The 17783-nt window shown below is 38.7% G+C and overlaps 1 protein-coding gene across 1 annotated transcript in view; it reads left to right on the plus strand.

Moving 5' to 3' along the window:
* PARPBP (PARP1 binding protein) overlaps nt 1–17783 on the plus strand; it is a 118225-nt gene that overhangs the window by 7212 nt on the left and 93230 nt on the right. The window contains exon 2 of the mRNA XM_006888542.1: nt 12914–13147. Within this exon, the coding sequence (XP_006888604.1) occupies nt 12914–13147 (234 nt within the window). The remainder of the gene's footprint in view (nt 1–12913; nt 13148–17783) is intronic.

The raw sequence follows: 17783 nt of genomic DNA on the forward strand, positions 1-17783 counted from the left end.
AAATGCCTTTGCATAGTCAATGAAACACAGGTAGACATTCCTCTGGTATTCCCTGCTTTCCTTTAGGTTTTTAAATTTATTGGAGTATAGTTCTTCAGACACAAAACCCATTGCCACTGAGTCAGAACTGATTCACAGCGGACCTTCCAGTGGATTTTCAGTTGCAAAAGCAGCAGATAGAATGTGAGGATGGCCAAGTCTGATTTCTAACAGTTTCTCAAAGTGAAACTGTCGCCATCAATAATAACCATAGCAACAAATAGATAACTGGGTGTCAGACACGCCACTCCTCATGCTCCTGCTTTTTTTTTTTTAAACCAATCATTTGAATTCAGTATTCATTGTTGACTCACAGACTTTACTCACAGTTGTGTTATCAGGAGTGGAGTTTATTAGGGAAATCGATTGGGCTGGGAAGGGGAGAGTCAAAGAATATCTCATGATGTAAAGCCACATTTATTCCAGCAGTCCCAAGCTAGATTAACAACAAAGTCCAATTCCTCAATTAGTGAAAGTCTTGATTTCAGTTCAGGAACACAAATCCAAAAAGCCTTTGGTTTCCTCAATCACCCAACAAGGTTTACCTCAGAGCAGTTGTAAGTTGGCTTCCCTTTTAATCATTGGGCAAGCACAGCAAAACTTTCACTGTGGCCTGTAAATTGTGTGGGAGGAAATTGCTCATCTTTCTCACTTGGAGCAGCTGGTGGATTAGAACCACCTGTTTTGGATTGGCAGGGTAGCTCCTTACCCTTGCGGCTACCAGAGTTCCCTATAGGTCTTCATATTCTATTAATATCACCCATTTTGTTTATGTTATTTACATCCTCTTTTTTCCTTTATTAGATTCCCAGTGGTTTTTTTGTTTCATCTTTTTAATGAACCCATTTCTTGTCTATTGATCTACTGTGTTTTAGTTTCATTTATTTCTGCTCTTGTATTTATTTCCCTTTTTCTCAAGACTTTGGGCTTTTCTTGCTGTTGTTTTTCTAATTGTCATAATTACTGGGTTAAGGTATTAATTTTCTTTTTTCTTTTGCAATGTGTGTTTATTGCTATAAATTTACTTTTAGACTGTTTTTTTCTCTGTGTCCCAGACATATTGGTATGTTGTGTTTTTGATCTATTTTATTGCAGGAATTTTTTAAAATGTATTTTTATTTTATATTGCTTTGCATACAACGTTTGTATACACTCTTTTTCAATCATGTACATTAGGTTTTACCTATTGCTTCATTCATGTTATATTTCATGCAGTCATTCCTATATATTGTGTTTTATAAAATGAATCACCATTATTCTATGCCTCTCATTATCCTGTCTTTTCTGGTCCCCACTGCATCTTTCATAATTCCTTCACCCCCTCACTTTGTCCACCAAACTATGTGACCTGGTGATTTTCTCCCTCCCCACCTTAGCCTCTCTGCTCCCTCCCCTTCTCCCTTTAGACTTTTTTTTTAAGGGGTTTTTTGCTGTTGTTCTTTTAAATTTCTTCTCTTATTCAGTATTCAAGCAGGGTGTTATTTAGTTTCAATACACTTAGGTTTTTTTCCTTCATTTTATTGATTTTTAATTTTACAGCATTAAGATGGTTTGTGGTCATCCTTTGTTCTTGAATTTATCAAGGTTTGTTTTGTCATGTAACAATAAGGCCTATTCTGGAGAATGTTCATGTGCACTGAGAAGGCATATTGTGGTCTTATTTGCTGATGTATTTATTCTCTGTCCTATGAGATCAAGTTGTTTAATGATATTGCTTAGCTTTCTGCATCTTTGTTCAGTTTTTTTCCCTCTAGTAACATTGTCATTCATTGAAAGTGATACATTGAAGTTTCCTATTGCCTAGTGGTGAGGAGTTGCCAACTCAGAGGTGTATGGTTCCAATACATCAGCTCTTACATGGGAAAAAGATGGGCAGTATTCTCTTGTGCAATTTACAGACTCTGAAAACCTATTGGAAGGTCAGCTATGAGTCTTTTTCCAACTTCAAGATATATTACAACGTAACATAAAGACTATGTGGAGTTCTCTGTCTTTTAAAATCTGTTACAGTTTGATTTATGTATCTTAGGGCTTCATCATTAAATATGTAGGTATTAGTTATAGTTATGGTCTCTCTCATTTGACACTTTAATCTTTATATAATGCCCTTCCTTGTCTCTTCTGATGGCTTTCACCTTTTGTTTTACTGGAAATTAATATTGCCCTTATTCTTTCCATCTTCTTTTAATACTTCCTGGATCATTTAATATTCTTCCTAAAGCATCCTTGATTATAGCAACTTTAGGTTTGAATTTGTTCTTCAGTTACTTGAGCTTAAGAAATGCTTTACGAGTTCGGCCCTTTTTATTTTCTGATACACTTTTAAAAAATATTAGGTTTTTTACAATATTTGAATACACTGTTTTTGAGAATATTCTTCCAATTTCCTTCACTCCCCCATCAAATTGTACAACTCCATGATTAAACCCCCTCCCCCAGCACATCCTCATCCCTCTGCTTCCACCCTCCCCCCCTTGGATCTTTATACTCACTCTACAAGAATGGTTTCAGTATTCATTACAGTACTCGTCCTTGTGGGACAAAGTTAGTTCACTCAGCATAATGCTCTCCAGTCCTTCCCAAGTTAGGTAATAATTTACAAAATCATTGTTCCTACATGCTATGTAGTATTTCATTGTCTGAATGTACCGTAATTTCTCAATCCATTCGTTTGTGGTTGGACATTTGGACTGTTTCCATGTTCTTGCGATGGTGAATAATGCTGCTATGAACATTAGTATACAAATCTCCGTTTGTCCCTCAGTTCTCATTTTCTCAGGGTATGTTCCAAGTAGTGGAATAGCTGGGTCATATAGAATTTCTGTGTTCAGCTTTTGGAGGAAGCGCCAAACTGCCTTCTAGAGTGGTTGTACTATCCTTCTTATACTGTTTGATTGCTATTTGCTTGATTATTTTTCCCATTCTTTGATTTTTTTTTTTTTAAATCTGTTTTTGTCCTTGTGTTCTCAGAGCTTGTGATTTCATCTCTCTTACGGATAATTTCCCTCTCTCTACCCCCTCCCCGCAAAACAGCCTTATCTCTAAAAACCAGCCAAACCCAATGTTGTTGATGAGTCAATTAACATGTTGCCGCACACTTTTAAACTGAGACTGTGCTTGGAAAAGCGTGTTTTTCTTTTTTCCCATCATTTGTGGCAACGTGTTAAGACTTATCTTTATGAGAGCAGATTGCATCTCTTTGTCCTGAAGAGTGGCTGGCAGATTAAAACTTCTGACCCTTTGGTTAGCAGTGCGGCACACTAGAGACTATTCCATGACACTGTCTTACAGACAATACAGTTATATTTAGAAAAGAAGTTTTCATATCTTCTCCAATAGCTTTCTGTGGTCTCCATGTCCAGTCTACCAAATTGTCCTGTGAGTGAAATGTGTCTGTTTTTACATTATAACAGATGGTGGTGGTAGTTGTTATGTGCTGTCGAGTCACTTGCAACTCATAGCGATCCTATGCTCTATCCTGTGCCAACCTTATTGTCTCAGACACACCTACCCGTATTATCCCAGTCACTGAATCAATCCATCTCATTGAGGCTCTTCCTCTCCTGCGCTGCCCTCCACCCTCCCAAGCATGACATCCCTCTCCAAGGACTGGTCCCTCCTCTCAGCATACCCAATGTCAGTTGAAGCTTCAGAATCCTTGCCTCCAAGGAGCTGCCTGGTTTCACCCTCTCTAGAATAAACCCGTTTGTTCTCCTAACAGTCCATGGTATATTCAATACTCTTCTCCAGCACCACAGCTCAAAGGCATCAATTCTCCTGTCATTCCTAGTTATTGTACAGCTTTCTGATGCATAGCAAGTAATTGCAAAGACATGTGTCTTTTTCCATCTTGGTTTTTTTCCCTTCACGTACCATTATTTCTAAGGCAATTTCAGGTAATGTAGGCAGCAAAATGAGCTGACTTAATCATTTTGACATTTTTATATCTTCTGTGACTGGTGTGTTATAACCATCATTGGGTCTTTAGGCTCTTTGAAGTTCCTTGTTATCACAGACAATTCTGCATTGAAAGAAGTCTTTGTGCATTGAGCAAGATGTTCTCCGGGGCCCGCATCCCACGGGCCATGTGATGGGTATATCCTTTATTTCATATGCTGCTCTTTAAAGTGCCTTTTGGGATTTATATTTATATCGATAATATACCGTTTTTAAATCTCTTCATGTTAAATGTTGACAAACTATCACAAAAGTGGATAATTATGATTTCATTTTAATTTGTATTCTGATAACGGGAACATTTAAGCATCTTTGGAAATGATAATTTGACTGTTTAAGTATTCCTTTTGAACAGTCTGTTCTTGTTTTATTATAGAGTTGTTTTTGTTTCTTTTTCTTTCAAACTTGGTTATATATATATATATGTTGTTGTTATGCACTGTCGAGTTGGAACTGACTCATAACTGACCCACCAATGGGTATTCAGAGGCAGTAAATTGCACAGGAGATTGCTTCGGATTCACTAACATTGTTATGTGTCAGACTCCTCTATTGAGTTTTAGTGTGGCAAAACTGTAGTTACTTGTCATCTTTAAGGAGTTCTGTTATTGCTGTAAGGAACCGTGGTAGCTTAGGATGTAGGTATCTGGCTGCTAACCAAATGGTCCTAGGCTTCAGTCCATGAGCCACTCCGTAGGAAAAAGAGTGGCAGTCTCCTCTCATAAAGAATTATAGCCTCAGACGCCTGACCAAAATTCACTGTCAGGCAGAACCAACTTGATAGCTGTGGGTTTGTTTTTCTGGTAGCCGTGGAATCCCTATAAGGTAGTTCTACTCCATCCTACATCATTATGAATTGGAATTGAAAATGGATTTGGACATCTTTGCTATCATATCCCATTATTATCACCAAATATATATTTATACACACACACATATACACACACACGTATACATATATATATGTGTATATATGCATAAGAACACATGATATCATTTGCTTTCTCATTCTGCATTTCTGTTCATAGTCTTTGTTTTGATAACACCATTACTCACTCAGCCATCAAAGCTATGTATCTGCCATCCTTGAGTCTCTTTTATTCCCTTTCTAAATGCAGTACATCACCACTTTTTTCCAGTTTTACTGCTTTTTTTCCTTTTAAGTCATTCTTATTATAGTGGTATGAAGAAATCCTCCTCAGGTTAGTAATAGGTGCTGAAGATGTCACGTAAATACAATAGACTAGCCAAGGACTAAACTTGTGATCATGAACAAGAAAATATGAAGAGAGAAGTTTCATTAAGCTCTGTCAGTTAGGTAATGCAAGTGTCTTAACTGTTCACCTTTTGTTTAGTTTTTTTAAAATCGGAAGTAAACATCATAGCAAAGAAGAGATTGGTTCCTGATGTCTATGCCATAGATTGAGGCAATTATAAGAAGCAATATTATATTGTGATTAAGGGAATTAAAGAGATCATGTTTAATTTCACGTCTTGTTAATTTATATGTGTATATGCTACTCATTAGTGAATAAGGTAGAACAAGGTTCATATCTATTGTTCATGGGATCGCTATGAGTCATACTTGACTCAGTAGCACCTGACAACAACATGTTACTGGAAAACCACTCATAAGCCCGTCACCAAGATTCACAAGTTACTATTTATGTGTTTTTCCTTCCTGCTGTCAGAAAAACGGATCTTGGAGACAGATGTTCGATTAAAGAAGCAGAAATTTTATTATACGTTAGTATACAACCTAGAGAGGGTGACAACAGGTTGCTCTTTGGAGGCAAGGATTCTGAACTTTCGTCTGACATACTTTGGACATGTTACAATGAGGAACCAGTCCTTGGAGAGTGATGTCATGCTTGGGAGGGTGGAAAGACAGCACAAGAGAGGAAGACCCTTGATGAGATGGATTGATTCCGTGACTGTGGTAATGGGGTAGGTGTGTTGGAGAGAATAATATTGGCAAAGGAGAGAGCAGGGTTCAGGGCTGTTGTACATAGGGTCGCTATGAGTCGCAGGTGACTCGATACACATAACAACAACAAACAACAGACCGGAGACAGGAGATGATTACTTCCCAAACCAGTGTCCCCACATTGAAGACTTTGGGTGCTTATATAGGGAAGATGATCAAGAGCAGAATGTATGAGACCTTCCACAGCATTTTATCTCGTTTGTGTGTTCACACCACTGAGCGTGTCCTGGACTGATTGTCTCAGTCTTGTTAAAGTTCCAGAGATAATTTGGCATCATCCAAAAGAGAGCAATTCTTAGATGTAGATTTCAAGGTTTAAGGGAAGTGAATCTTAGTAGACAGGCAATCATCACCAGAAGGCTTCAGTTTGATAAAGAAGCGTCTCTTTAGCATCTTCACTCAGATAGGTGAAGAGAAAAAATATTTTCTTTTTAAAATGCTACAGAGAGAATGTGGGATTTTACATTTGTGAAGGGTAGTATAAACATTTAGCATCGGTTAATGGAGAGACTAATCTTTTACTGTTTTACTGTAGTTGCAGAACAAAGTCTTTTTGCTTTAGGCATTATAAAGTGTTTGTTTCAAACTGTTACAGTGCATTTTTAAAGAGGTTAGTTTCTTAGTTCTTGTCAGTTACATATACATATAGGTATGAATTAGTTACTTTTAAAGAATACATTTTATCAAAAAGCTAAGTGTAACATGCTGGAAAAAAATAGTTCCCACTGTAAAAAAATTGACATGCTGAAATGTTCAATTCAGTTCAGTTTTTCTTAGGGCGTGTTTATGGAGCAGTCACCCTTGCAGTCTTATTTGCAGAAAAGTTTTGCTTGCTTATTTACTTAATTAGTTGTGCAAGTTCTGACCTTGAGTAGGGAGGAAGAGGTGAGGTGATTTGCAACTGAGCTTTTCATAGCTTGTGTATGTGTGTACACTGGAGATGCTGGCTGGCAATTTAGTTTTACTTCAATTTCTTACATGCATTGTTAGCTCAGGAATCCTTAAATACTATGGCTTCCAGCTTATTCAGTGAAGTGAAACAGCATGCACATGCACACATGCGCACACACACACACACACACACACACACACACACACATTTATAGCGTGCACACATTAAGAAAATGAAAGAGTTGGTTGTTTATTTGGTCTACTTAATATTTAATTCTTTTTTTGACCACTACTCAGACTTTTAGTTCTTAGATATTTGAGAACATGAATCCTCAAGTATAATCCTTTCTACAGAATATAGTTATAATTTTTAAATAACCAGTAGAGGTATTAGTTTGTCTAATAACATAGTCATTATTCCTCAGTAATTTGGAGAGGTCCCCAACAGCAGACTTTGCCAATACAATACCTCACCTGATGATACCAACATTGCTAATTCTGGATACAAGTAAGATGAAGCTGTTGACAGTTTCAATCTATTCTTCCTCTACAATGATGTTGCCTGTTGGTCCGGTGGTAAGAATCTTTGTTTTTTTGACATTGAGATGCAATCCAAATTGCACACTGCATTTCTTGATCTTCTGCAACAAACACCTTAAGTTTTTGTCACTTTGAGCAAACAAGGTTGTGTCATCTGTGTAACACAGCTTATTGATGAGTCTCTTTCTGATCCTGATGCTACATTCCTCTTCATAGAGTCCAACTTCTCGAATAATTTGTTCAGCATACAGATTGAATAGGTATGGAGAGAGAATACAACCCTGAAACACTCCCTTGATTTTAAACCATGCCGTGTTCCCCTGCTCCCTTCACACAACAGCCTCCTGGACCAGGTATATGTTTCATGTGAGCACAATCAAGTGTTCTGTGATTCCCATTGTTCTCCATGTCAGCCACAAATTGTTATGATCCACACAGTCAAACATCTTTACATTGTCAATAAAGCACAAATACACATTTTCTGGTATTCCTTACTTACAGCCAGAATCCATCTGACATCAGCAATGATATTCCTGGTGCCATGGCCTCTTCTAAACCCTGCTTGAACTTCTGGTAGTTCCCTGCCTATATACTTACTGTTCTAGTAGTTTTTTAACGATCTTCAGCAGTATTTTGCTTGCATTTGATACTAATGATGTTGTTCATTAGTTTCCACATTCAGCTGGATTACCTTTCTTGGGAATGGGAACAAATGGGGACCTCTTCCTATCCGTTGGCCAGATAGCTGTCCTCCAAATTTCCTGACATAGACTGGTGAGCACTTCCAAGGCTGCATTTGTTAACGGAAATAAGTCAATTGGTATCCCATCTATTCCTGGGGCCTTATTTTTTGTCAGTGACTTCAATGCAGCTTCCATTTCCTCCTTCATTACCATTGGTTCCTGGTCATATGGTACTTCCTGAAATTCTTCAGTGTCACTCGATTCTGTGTATTCTCTCCATCCTCCTTTGATGCTTTCTGAGTCATTCAATATATTGATCATAGCATCTTTAAGTAATGCAATTGGAGGTTTGAATTTGTATTTCAGTTCTCTCAGCTTGAGAAATGCAGAGCAAGTTCTTCCTTTTTTATTCTCCAATTCCAGCTCTCTGAACATTCCATTATGATACTTCGGTTTGTCTAAATTATTGAGGAGTAATGATGTCAGTTTGAGGACTAAGGTGCATCTGATTCAGGCCATGATCTTTCCAATTACTTGCTATGCATCTGAGAGCTGGACAATGAATAGGGAGACAGAAGAATTGATGCCTTTGAGTTGTGGTATTGGAGAAGAGTACTGAACATCCCATGGATGGCCAAAATAGCAAATAAATATGTCTTGGAGAAGGTGCAGCAAGAGTGCTCTTTGGGGGAAGGATGATGAGGCTTCACCACACATACTTTGGCCATCTGGCTAGAAGGAGTTATTCCTTCGAGAGGGACATGATGTTTGGAAAGGTGGAGGGTCAGTGAAGGAGAGGAAGACCCACAGTCACGTGAACTGACCTGGTGATTGCCACAGTTGACTCTTGTATGCCAGGAAGTGTGAGGATGGCACAGGATAGGACGGAGTTCAGATCCGCTGTTCACAGGGTCTCTGTGAGTCATACTTGACTGAATGGCACATAACAACAGCAATAACATAGCTGTTAACTGCTAAAGCTAGTAAACTGTGTGCTATAGAGTCACCCCCAATCCTGACAATCCCACCTCTGTCAGGTAGAACTGCACTTCATGTGATTTTCAGTGGCTACTTTTTTTGAAGGGAATGTTGGTGGGCTAATACATAAGGAGTCGAGCTACCAAACCAATGGCAGGTAGTTCAAATCCACTAGCTGTTCCATGGGAGAAAGGTGGGAAATCTCCTCTGTGTGATTTACAGCCCCTGAAAATTCTCTGGAGAATCAGCTATGAGACAGGTCTGACTAGTGAGCCCATAACAACAACAACAGCAATGTTGTTGTTGTTATTGTTGTTAAGTGCGGTAGAGTCATAGACGACCCATAACACCCTGTGAACGAAAGTCTTGAACGCAAAACTTTCATTTTTTCTCCAAGTTCATAGAGTTTCCGGAGGCAAGCTTTTTCGAAAGTGGATGCCACTCCTGCATCTAAGCTTGTTTTATTGAGGAGATCCACAAAAACTTCGGGCCCCAAAGCCTTTTTAACAACAGCAATAACCACTGTTTTTTTTCAGAAGGATATAGCCAGGCCTTTCTTCAAGTGTCGCTGGAAGACTGGAACCTCTTCCACCTTTTAAATTATGTCAGTTGTTTGAATCACCCAGTTATTCTGCTTAAATGGGATCAAAGAAAAAGTACACTAAAATAATCTTTGGGATTTGGTTTTGCATGTTTTCTAAAGAGAGTGAATTTTCGTTTTAATCCTGTAAATCTTCTCAAGCAGAATTTGTTGTGTTTTTTCTTTTCTCTTGTGAAAATATCTGTCTCAAAGAGTTTTATACTGCTCATGATTTAATCTGTTACAGCTGCATTGAGGACTATGGGATCCATTTTCTTTGTGACTTCTTTAGGTCCTAAAGAATATTTTCATGTTTTCTTGCTCCGGAATTTATAGTTTCAGTCTGTCTGGCAATTAAGCTATATAAGATACTTTCTCCATAAGTAGCTTTGTTTCGAAGTTTGCAAATGTTTACTGGTTAAAACAGATTATTAATTTTATAACTTCATTTAAAAACAGTTGTGGCTCCTGCAGTTGATCTTTAGATTTTCAAATGATGTAACAGTGACAGGTTCAGATCTGTTGTTCATAGGGTCAGTAGCACACGACGTGAGTGACCTGCATGAAACACAACCCCATACCCACTGGTTGGTTGCTGCTTAGAATGACCCCAGAGGACCAGGTAGACTCCGTTAGGGTCTCCAGGGCTGTCAGTCTTTCCAGAAGCAGCCCGCCTCATCTTTCTCCCATTGAGTAGCTGGTGCGTTCAAACTGCCAATCTTTTGATTGGTAACTGAATACTTTAACCACTGTACTACCAGAGCTCCTTAACAAGGAAGAAGAGATACGTTTTAAAAAGATATTCCATTTCTTCCCCTTTCTCTCAGTAAACTAACAATTATTTTGTTTTGACCACGGAAAGAAGGGGAAAATGGATCTTTTTTTCTTTTTTTAAAATTTTTTTTATTATTAATTTTAATGAAAATTTAGACTTTGGATTTCCATTCATTCATTGTTGAGTTTTTCTCCCCTCCCAATCCCCTCCCCCCAGTTTACTCTTCTCTTTGGAAAGTTAAAGAAAAATTCTTTCATTGTTATACAATCCCACCCCCCAAGTCCACTCCACTATGCAGCCTTTTTCTGGACTCCTGTCATCACAATAATACCTAATCATATATCCCTTTTAAACAGTTCTCTCCTTCATCTGTTTCAGTGCAATATACAAAATTTATCCCATCTTTCTAAGTCTCCCCCCAACCCTGATGTCAGTCCCGTTTTACAACAGTGGCACTATGCTGTATTTGTCCTTTTGTGATTGAGATATTTCACTTAGCATAATGCCCTCCAGCGTCAAAAATGGGTATTTTTTTTAGCTACTATTTCTAGTGTTATTCAATCTGTGCAATCTCATTTTATAACTAAAGACACTAATTCCAACAGGCTTCATTATCTTACCCAGCCCCTAACTTGACCTGTTTTCTTTTCAGTGAGCAGAACAGCAGAAAGTCCAGTTAATTGTTAATAATGTTATGTAAAATTTTTGAATTTTTGTAAAGGCCAGCTTTAGTAAAAATGCTCTGAAAAATGTCTGTATAACTCTTGCTTTTCTAAGTTTATTCTTATGAAATGCAATTCCTGTGTTCATCACAGAATTAAAGCTTTGAATGGTTTGAACTTGCTTTAGATATTAGCCAGCTGGCATGTTTTCTTAGCAAAACATTTTCTGATTTGACCCCCGACTCTCTCAATAAGTTGTTACTAGTTTGAATAATACTACAGAATATGCTGTCATGGTGTGCACCTGATAATGAAAGCCGATATCTGGAGTGCATTTTTATTTGGATTTAAAATGTTTTTACAATCTCAATATAAACACTTGTAATCTAGTCAAAGCCTTTTCTCACTAGATCAAGAACTTTTATAGTTTTACTTTAATTGGTTACAGTCAAACAGTAAGAGAATAAATGGTACATTTACATTAGGCAAACATCTTAGTTTATTTTTTACCATGACAGATGTTATACCAAACTAGCTCTAGGAATTTTGTAGATAAAATGATTTGGTTTTGAAACTCTGAAAATGCGAACTTTTAAAAAAATATCGTTTGAACATTTTATGGCATGAGATCTTTGTGGATGGAAAGCTAAAACATAAACAATTTATGATACAATGTTGAGAAATTACAAATCTATCATACATTTGGGTTAGGTATCCATGATTTGAGAGTTACAGATTTTGTTGTGATTGTTTATTGAACTATAACTATTTGATTGGTTTTGAACGGTAATAAATATTTATAACAGATTTCTGTCCTCTTGAGAGTGAGGGTGGAATTCACCGTCATCGACTGACTCGTGACTACTCTCCATGTGGACTCATTCTGTCCCAGAGAAGGCTGCCTGCCTTTTTTCCTTAGTGAATTCAAACTGCTGACCTTTGGGTTGCCAGCATTACCTGTGATACACCATGCCACCAGAACTCCTTAGGATGGTGAGGGTAGTTTTCCCAGTTGCCCTCATTTGGATAGACCAAACCCCAGTTACTTTAGGCAGTTGCAATACCATGTTTTAACTATGGATAGCCACTCACTACCATCAAGTGAATCTGTCAGAACAGCGTGGAGCTACTGCCTGGAGTGTCCAAGGTTGTATATGTTTACAGAAGCAGACTGCTTCGTGGAGTAGATGGTTGAGTCTGTCCATTGGTGAGTAGCCAAATGCATCAACCACGGTGCCACCAAAGTTCTCTTAATTTTGGATGGTCAGTAAAAAAAAAATGCAGCAATTACGAAAGATTGCAAGCATGGATTTGTAAGAGCAGGTACATAAGAGATCCTTTATTATTTAGCTCTCTTTTATGCCTTCTTACTAGTCATTGGGTAAAGGTGGACGTTGGAATTTTGTTCTAGTGTGTTCTAAGCCATGGCAGTCAAGATAATTCTGACTCATAGCGAACCCTGTAGGACAGAAAACTGCTGCACAGAGTTATCAAGGCTGTAGTCTTTACAGAAGCAGACTGAGGATTTAATATTGATTTTGTTGTCATGTGCTATTGAGTCGGACTGACTCACAGTTGACCTTTCAGTGGGTTTTCAGAGGCTGTGATCTGTATCGTCAGAGGAGATTGCCAGTCCTTCTCCTGAGTAGCAGCTGGCGGATTAGAAGCATCTGCCTTTGGGTTGACTGCAATTTCTTACCTACTAGGGCCACTGCAGCTTCCTTTCATTAAAGTAACAAAATTCACTATATATTTTCTATCAGAATTTTAAGTGAACATTTGCACATAACTTTATGTTTTTGTTTTTGTTATCTCTTTCAGCATAGAGGAGAATTTACAGTCTCTCTCAGTGATGTCTTACTGACCTGGAAATACCTCCTACATGATAAATTGAATTTACCACTTGAAAATATGGAAGCAGTTGACCATTATGAAGACATTAGGAAGACTTATGATGATTTCTTGAAGAATAGTAATATGTTAGATCTAATTGATGTTTACAAAAAATGTAGAATTTTGACTTCTAATTGTGAGCAGAATGACAAGATATCCTCTGTAAGTATTTCCTAACAATTTTATTAAAATCAGATTAAATTTAGCTAGACTTATTTTTATTGTAACTATAATACTACAACAACAACAAAATGCTATCCGTAATAGTAGCTTGATTATGCTTTGTTTTAGAAATCTTAGTAACAGTGAAAAGTTTTGCTACCAGAAATATTTTGTGGTAAATCTTTTAGGGTTTTTGTTACTGTGCTTAGGTTGACATAAAAGAAGAGCTTGAAAGTAGAAATTATATCAATTTTTAAAAAATTTTAATTGTGATTTTTTTAACAAGTTTATAGAAAAGTTGGATTTTTATTCATTCATTGTTGCACTTTCCTCTGCTTTCTTCCTTCCCACTCCCCGAGTTCACTTTTTTTTTAAAATTCATTCATTGTTGCACAGTTATCTCCCTACCCCCTCTCTTTGCCCTCCACTAGTCCGCTTTACGATGTACCTCTTATTCTGGACTGTTGTCACATATAATGCCTAATCATATCAAATAGCTTTGTAATGAAGAAATTGGTCCCAAATGTATGATTTCTTTTTGCATAATGACAAAGAGGCAAAATTCCTTTTCCATTTTCTTTCTTGGTTTAAGTGCATCTGTTCATTTGACATTTGTTTTATAAATAATTACTATGGTTTTCTGTGGTTTTAATAGTATTTTACTGAGATAAGACTATACTTATTTAAAGAGAGTAATTTTGTTAACATACATGAGTTTAATAGATTAGTTATCTTTTTTTTGCACTTGTTGTTGTATGTGCCGTCGAGTTGTTTGCGACTCATAGCGACCCTATGTACAGCAGCCCTAAACCCTGCTCTATCCTATGCCAATCTCATTGCCTCTGACACACCCATCCCGATTACCCCAGTCACTGAATCAATCCACCTCATAGAGGATGTCCCCCCTCCTGCGCTGTCCCTCCACTCTGCCCAGCATGATGTCCCTCTCTAAAGACCTGTCTCTCCTTACAACATGTGCAAAGTATGTCAGACGAAGCCTCAGAATCCTTGCCTCCAAGGAGCAGCCTGGTTTAACCCTCTCTAGGATGAATCTGTTTGTTTTCTTGGCAGTCCATGGTACACTCAATACTCTTCTCCAGCACCACAGCTCAAAGGTGTCAATTCTCCTTCTGTCCTCCCTAGTCATTGTCCAACCCTCTGATGCATAACAAGTGATTGCAAAGACCATGGCCTGTATCAGGCGCACCTTAGTCTCCAGAGAGACACCATTGCTCTTGAGTACTTTAGAGAGGTCCCTAACCACAGACTTTCCCATCGCAATACGTTTTTTGATTTCCTGGCTACTGGTGCCAAGAGTGTTGACCGTGGAGCTGAGCAAACTGAAGCTGTGAACAATCTCAATCGCTTCACCATCCATCCTGATGCTACCGATTGGTCAAGTGGTGAGAATTTTTGTCTTCTTGACATTGAGCCTGAGTCCATATTGAAGGCTGCTGTCCTTGACCCTCTGCAGTAAGTGCATGAGGTCCTCCTCAGTTTCAGCGAGGAGGGTTGTGTCATCTGCGTAACGCAAATTGTTGATAGATGATCCACCAATCCTAACGCCACGCTTCTCCTCATAGATCCCTGCCTCTCGGATAATCTGCTCTGCGTACAGGGCTGAACTCGTTCAGCATTTCTTAAGCTCAAGGAACTGAAGAACAAATTCAAACCTCGAGTTGCTACAATCAAGGATGCTGTAGGCAGAATGTTAAATGATCCAGGAGGTATCAAAAAAAGATGGAAGGAATATACTGAGTCATTGTATCGAAAGGAATTGCCAGATACAGAAGAATTTAATGAAATAGCATTTGAGCCAGAGCCTATGGTGATGAAGGCAGAAGTTCAAGCTGTTTTGAAGGAAATAGCAAAAAATAAGGCCCCCGGAATAGATGGTATACCAATTGACATATTTCAGCTAACAGATGCTGCCGTGGATGTGCTCACCAAGTTGCGCCAAGAAATCTGGAGAACAACAACTTGGCCAACTGACTGGAAGAGGTCTATATTTGTTCCCATCCCAAAGAAGGGCGACCCAACTGAGTGTGGAAACTACAGAACAATATCATTGATTTCACATGCAAGCAAGATTTTACTGAAGATTATCCAAAAACGACTGGAACACTACATCAGCAGAGAACTGCTAGAAGTCCAGGCTGGGTTTAGAAGGGGTCGTGGTACTAGGGATATTATAGCTGATGTTAGATGGATCTTAGCTGAAAGCAGAGAATACCAGAAGAATGCCTATCTGTGTTTCACTGATTATGCAAAGGCATTTGACTGCATGGATCATAACAAACTGTGGTTGACTCTGAGAAGAATGGGAATCCCAGAACTTTTAATCGTGCTAATGCGAAACCTATACTTGGACCAAGAGGCAGTCATCAGAACAGAGCAGGGCAACACTGCATGGTTCAAAATTGGGAAGGGTGTACGCCAAGGACGTGTCTTGTCTCCATACCTTTTCAACCTCTATGCAGAGCAGATTTTTGCACTTACATATTTAGTACTACTTGGTTCAAAATCAGGAAAGGAGTGCCTCAGATATGCATCCTGTCCCAATATATACATACCTTTTCAATCTCTATGCAGAATAGATCATTCTGGAAGCAGGATTTATGAGGAGGAATGTGACATCATGATTGGAGGAAGACTCATTAACAACCTACATTATGCAGATGACACAGCCTTGCTTGAGAAACTGAAGAAGACCTGAAGTGCTTGCTGCAGAAGGTTAATGACTATAGTCTTCAGTATGGATTTAAACTTAACATCAATCAGACAAAGATTCTTATCACTGGACCACTTGGCAGCATCATGATAGATGGAGACGAGATTGAGGTTGTTAACAGTTACTACTTGTTCAGCTCCACAGCAGGAATAGTAACACTCTTAGCACCAGTGGTCAGGAAGTCAAAAGACCAATTGCACTGGGAAAATCTGCTGTTAGGGACCTCTCCACAGTACTGAAGAGCTGGTATGTCAGTCTAGAGACTAAGGTGCGCCTAATCCAGGCCACGGTCTTCACAATTATTTGTTATGCTTCAGGGAGTTGGACAATGACTAAGGATGACAGAAGGAGAATTGATGCCTTTTAATTGTGATGCTGGAGAAGAGCATTGAACATACCGTGAACTACCAAGGAAACAAATAGGTTTGTGTTGGAAAGGGTGAAACCAAGTTTCTCTTTGGAGGCTAGGATTTTTAAGCTCTTTCTCACATACTTTGGGCACATGTCCAGGAGAGGCTGGCCCTTGGAGAAGGCCATCATGCTTGGAAGGGTGGAGGAACAGCACAGGAAGACCCTAGATGAGATGGGTTGATGCAGTAATGGGGGCAGTGGGGGTTGGTGTGTCGGACTCAGTGAGACTGGCTCTGGACAGGGCACGATTCAGAGCTACTGTACATAGGGTCGCTATGGATCATAGGTGACTTGACAGCACATAACAACAACAACATATTTATTAACTCAATTTTTTATTTTTTAATATGATATAAATAAAAAAGTTGAATGGAGTAGCATCCTTTGTGGTGTGGTTTTATGTACAGTAAAATTGTCGTTGTTTACCGTCGTGTCGGATCGATCCATAGCTGGCCCTCTGACGGGTTTCAGAGGCAGTTGATATGACGGGAGGAGATTTCCCACCCTTCTCCCGCGGAGCAGGATAATAATGTTTTAGAATATTTATACATATAAATGGGCATATTAGATTTTTGTTTAAAGTGTTAAAAAATGTTTTCTTTATCTTAACATTTCCTCTCTAATCACCACCAGCCCTTGGAAAATGATGTTATGCTGGGAAAGAGGGAGGGTCAGAGAAAAAGAGGAAGACTCCCAAGAAGATAGATTGACGCAGTGACTGTAACAGTGGGTTCGGGCATATCAGAGATTGCGAAAATTGAAAAAGATGAGGGAAGATTCAAGTCTATTCTTTTTTGTGTTGCAATGAGTTATAATCTACTCAGGGGTACCAGACAGCAACAACAGTATTTACTGAGTATTGTGAACTAAGTGTCAGAGATGATGATGCTGGCTTAGAATAGGGCGAGGTTCAGAATCATTGTTTATAGTGTCACCATGAGTCGTAGTTGTCTTGATGGCACATAACAACAACAGCAATGAAGTATTCGTAGTGGTAAACTCAAGACTTAACTGCCATCAATTGGTTCCACTCATCGCCACCATGCATTGGGTTTCCGAGGCTGTTTGTAAATTGCAATGGGAGGAGTTTGCACATCTTTCTTACCTGGCGCCACTGGTGGATTCCAATTGCTAAAGATGGGAAGCCTTTAGGATAGAAATGCAACTTGTTAATGGACCAGAGTTCGCTACAGTAATAGTAACAGTATCTGGGAAAAAACCCCCAAACTCAAAGCCAGAAAAATGCTTGCAAGAGTGTAGAGTAATTTGAATGCATATACTATTCCCTCTAATTGTAGAAATTGCTAAATAATTGCGGCTGAAATCAGAAGAAAATGTTTCTTGTATATTCTAGGGTAGTCAGTCATGTTGTTGTTGTTGTTATGTGCCGTCGAGTCTTTTGCGACTCATAGCGACCCTATGTACAACAGCTCTAAACCCTGCTCTATCCTGTGCCAATCGCATTGCCTCTGACACACCCATCCCAATTACCCC

This window comes from Elephantulus edwardii, unplaced genomic scaffold, assembly GCF_000299155.1.
Source record: "Elephantulus edwardii isolate Elephantulus edwardi_28Jun2011 unplaced genomic scaffold, EleEdw1.0 scaffold00068, whole genome shotgun sequence".
In the NCBI taxonomy this organism is placed as follows: Eukaryota; Metazoa; Chordata; class Mammalia; order Macroscelidea; family Macroscelididae; genus Elephantulus; species Elephantulus edwardii.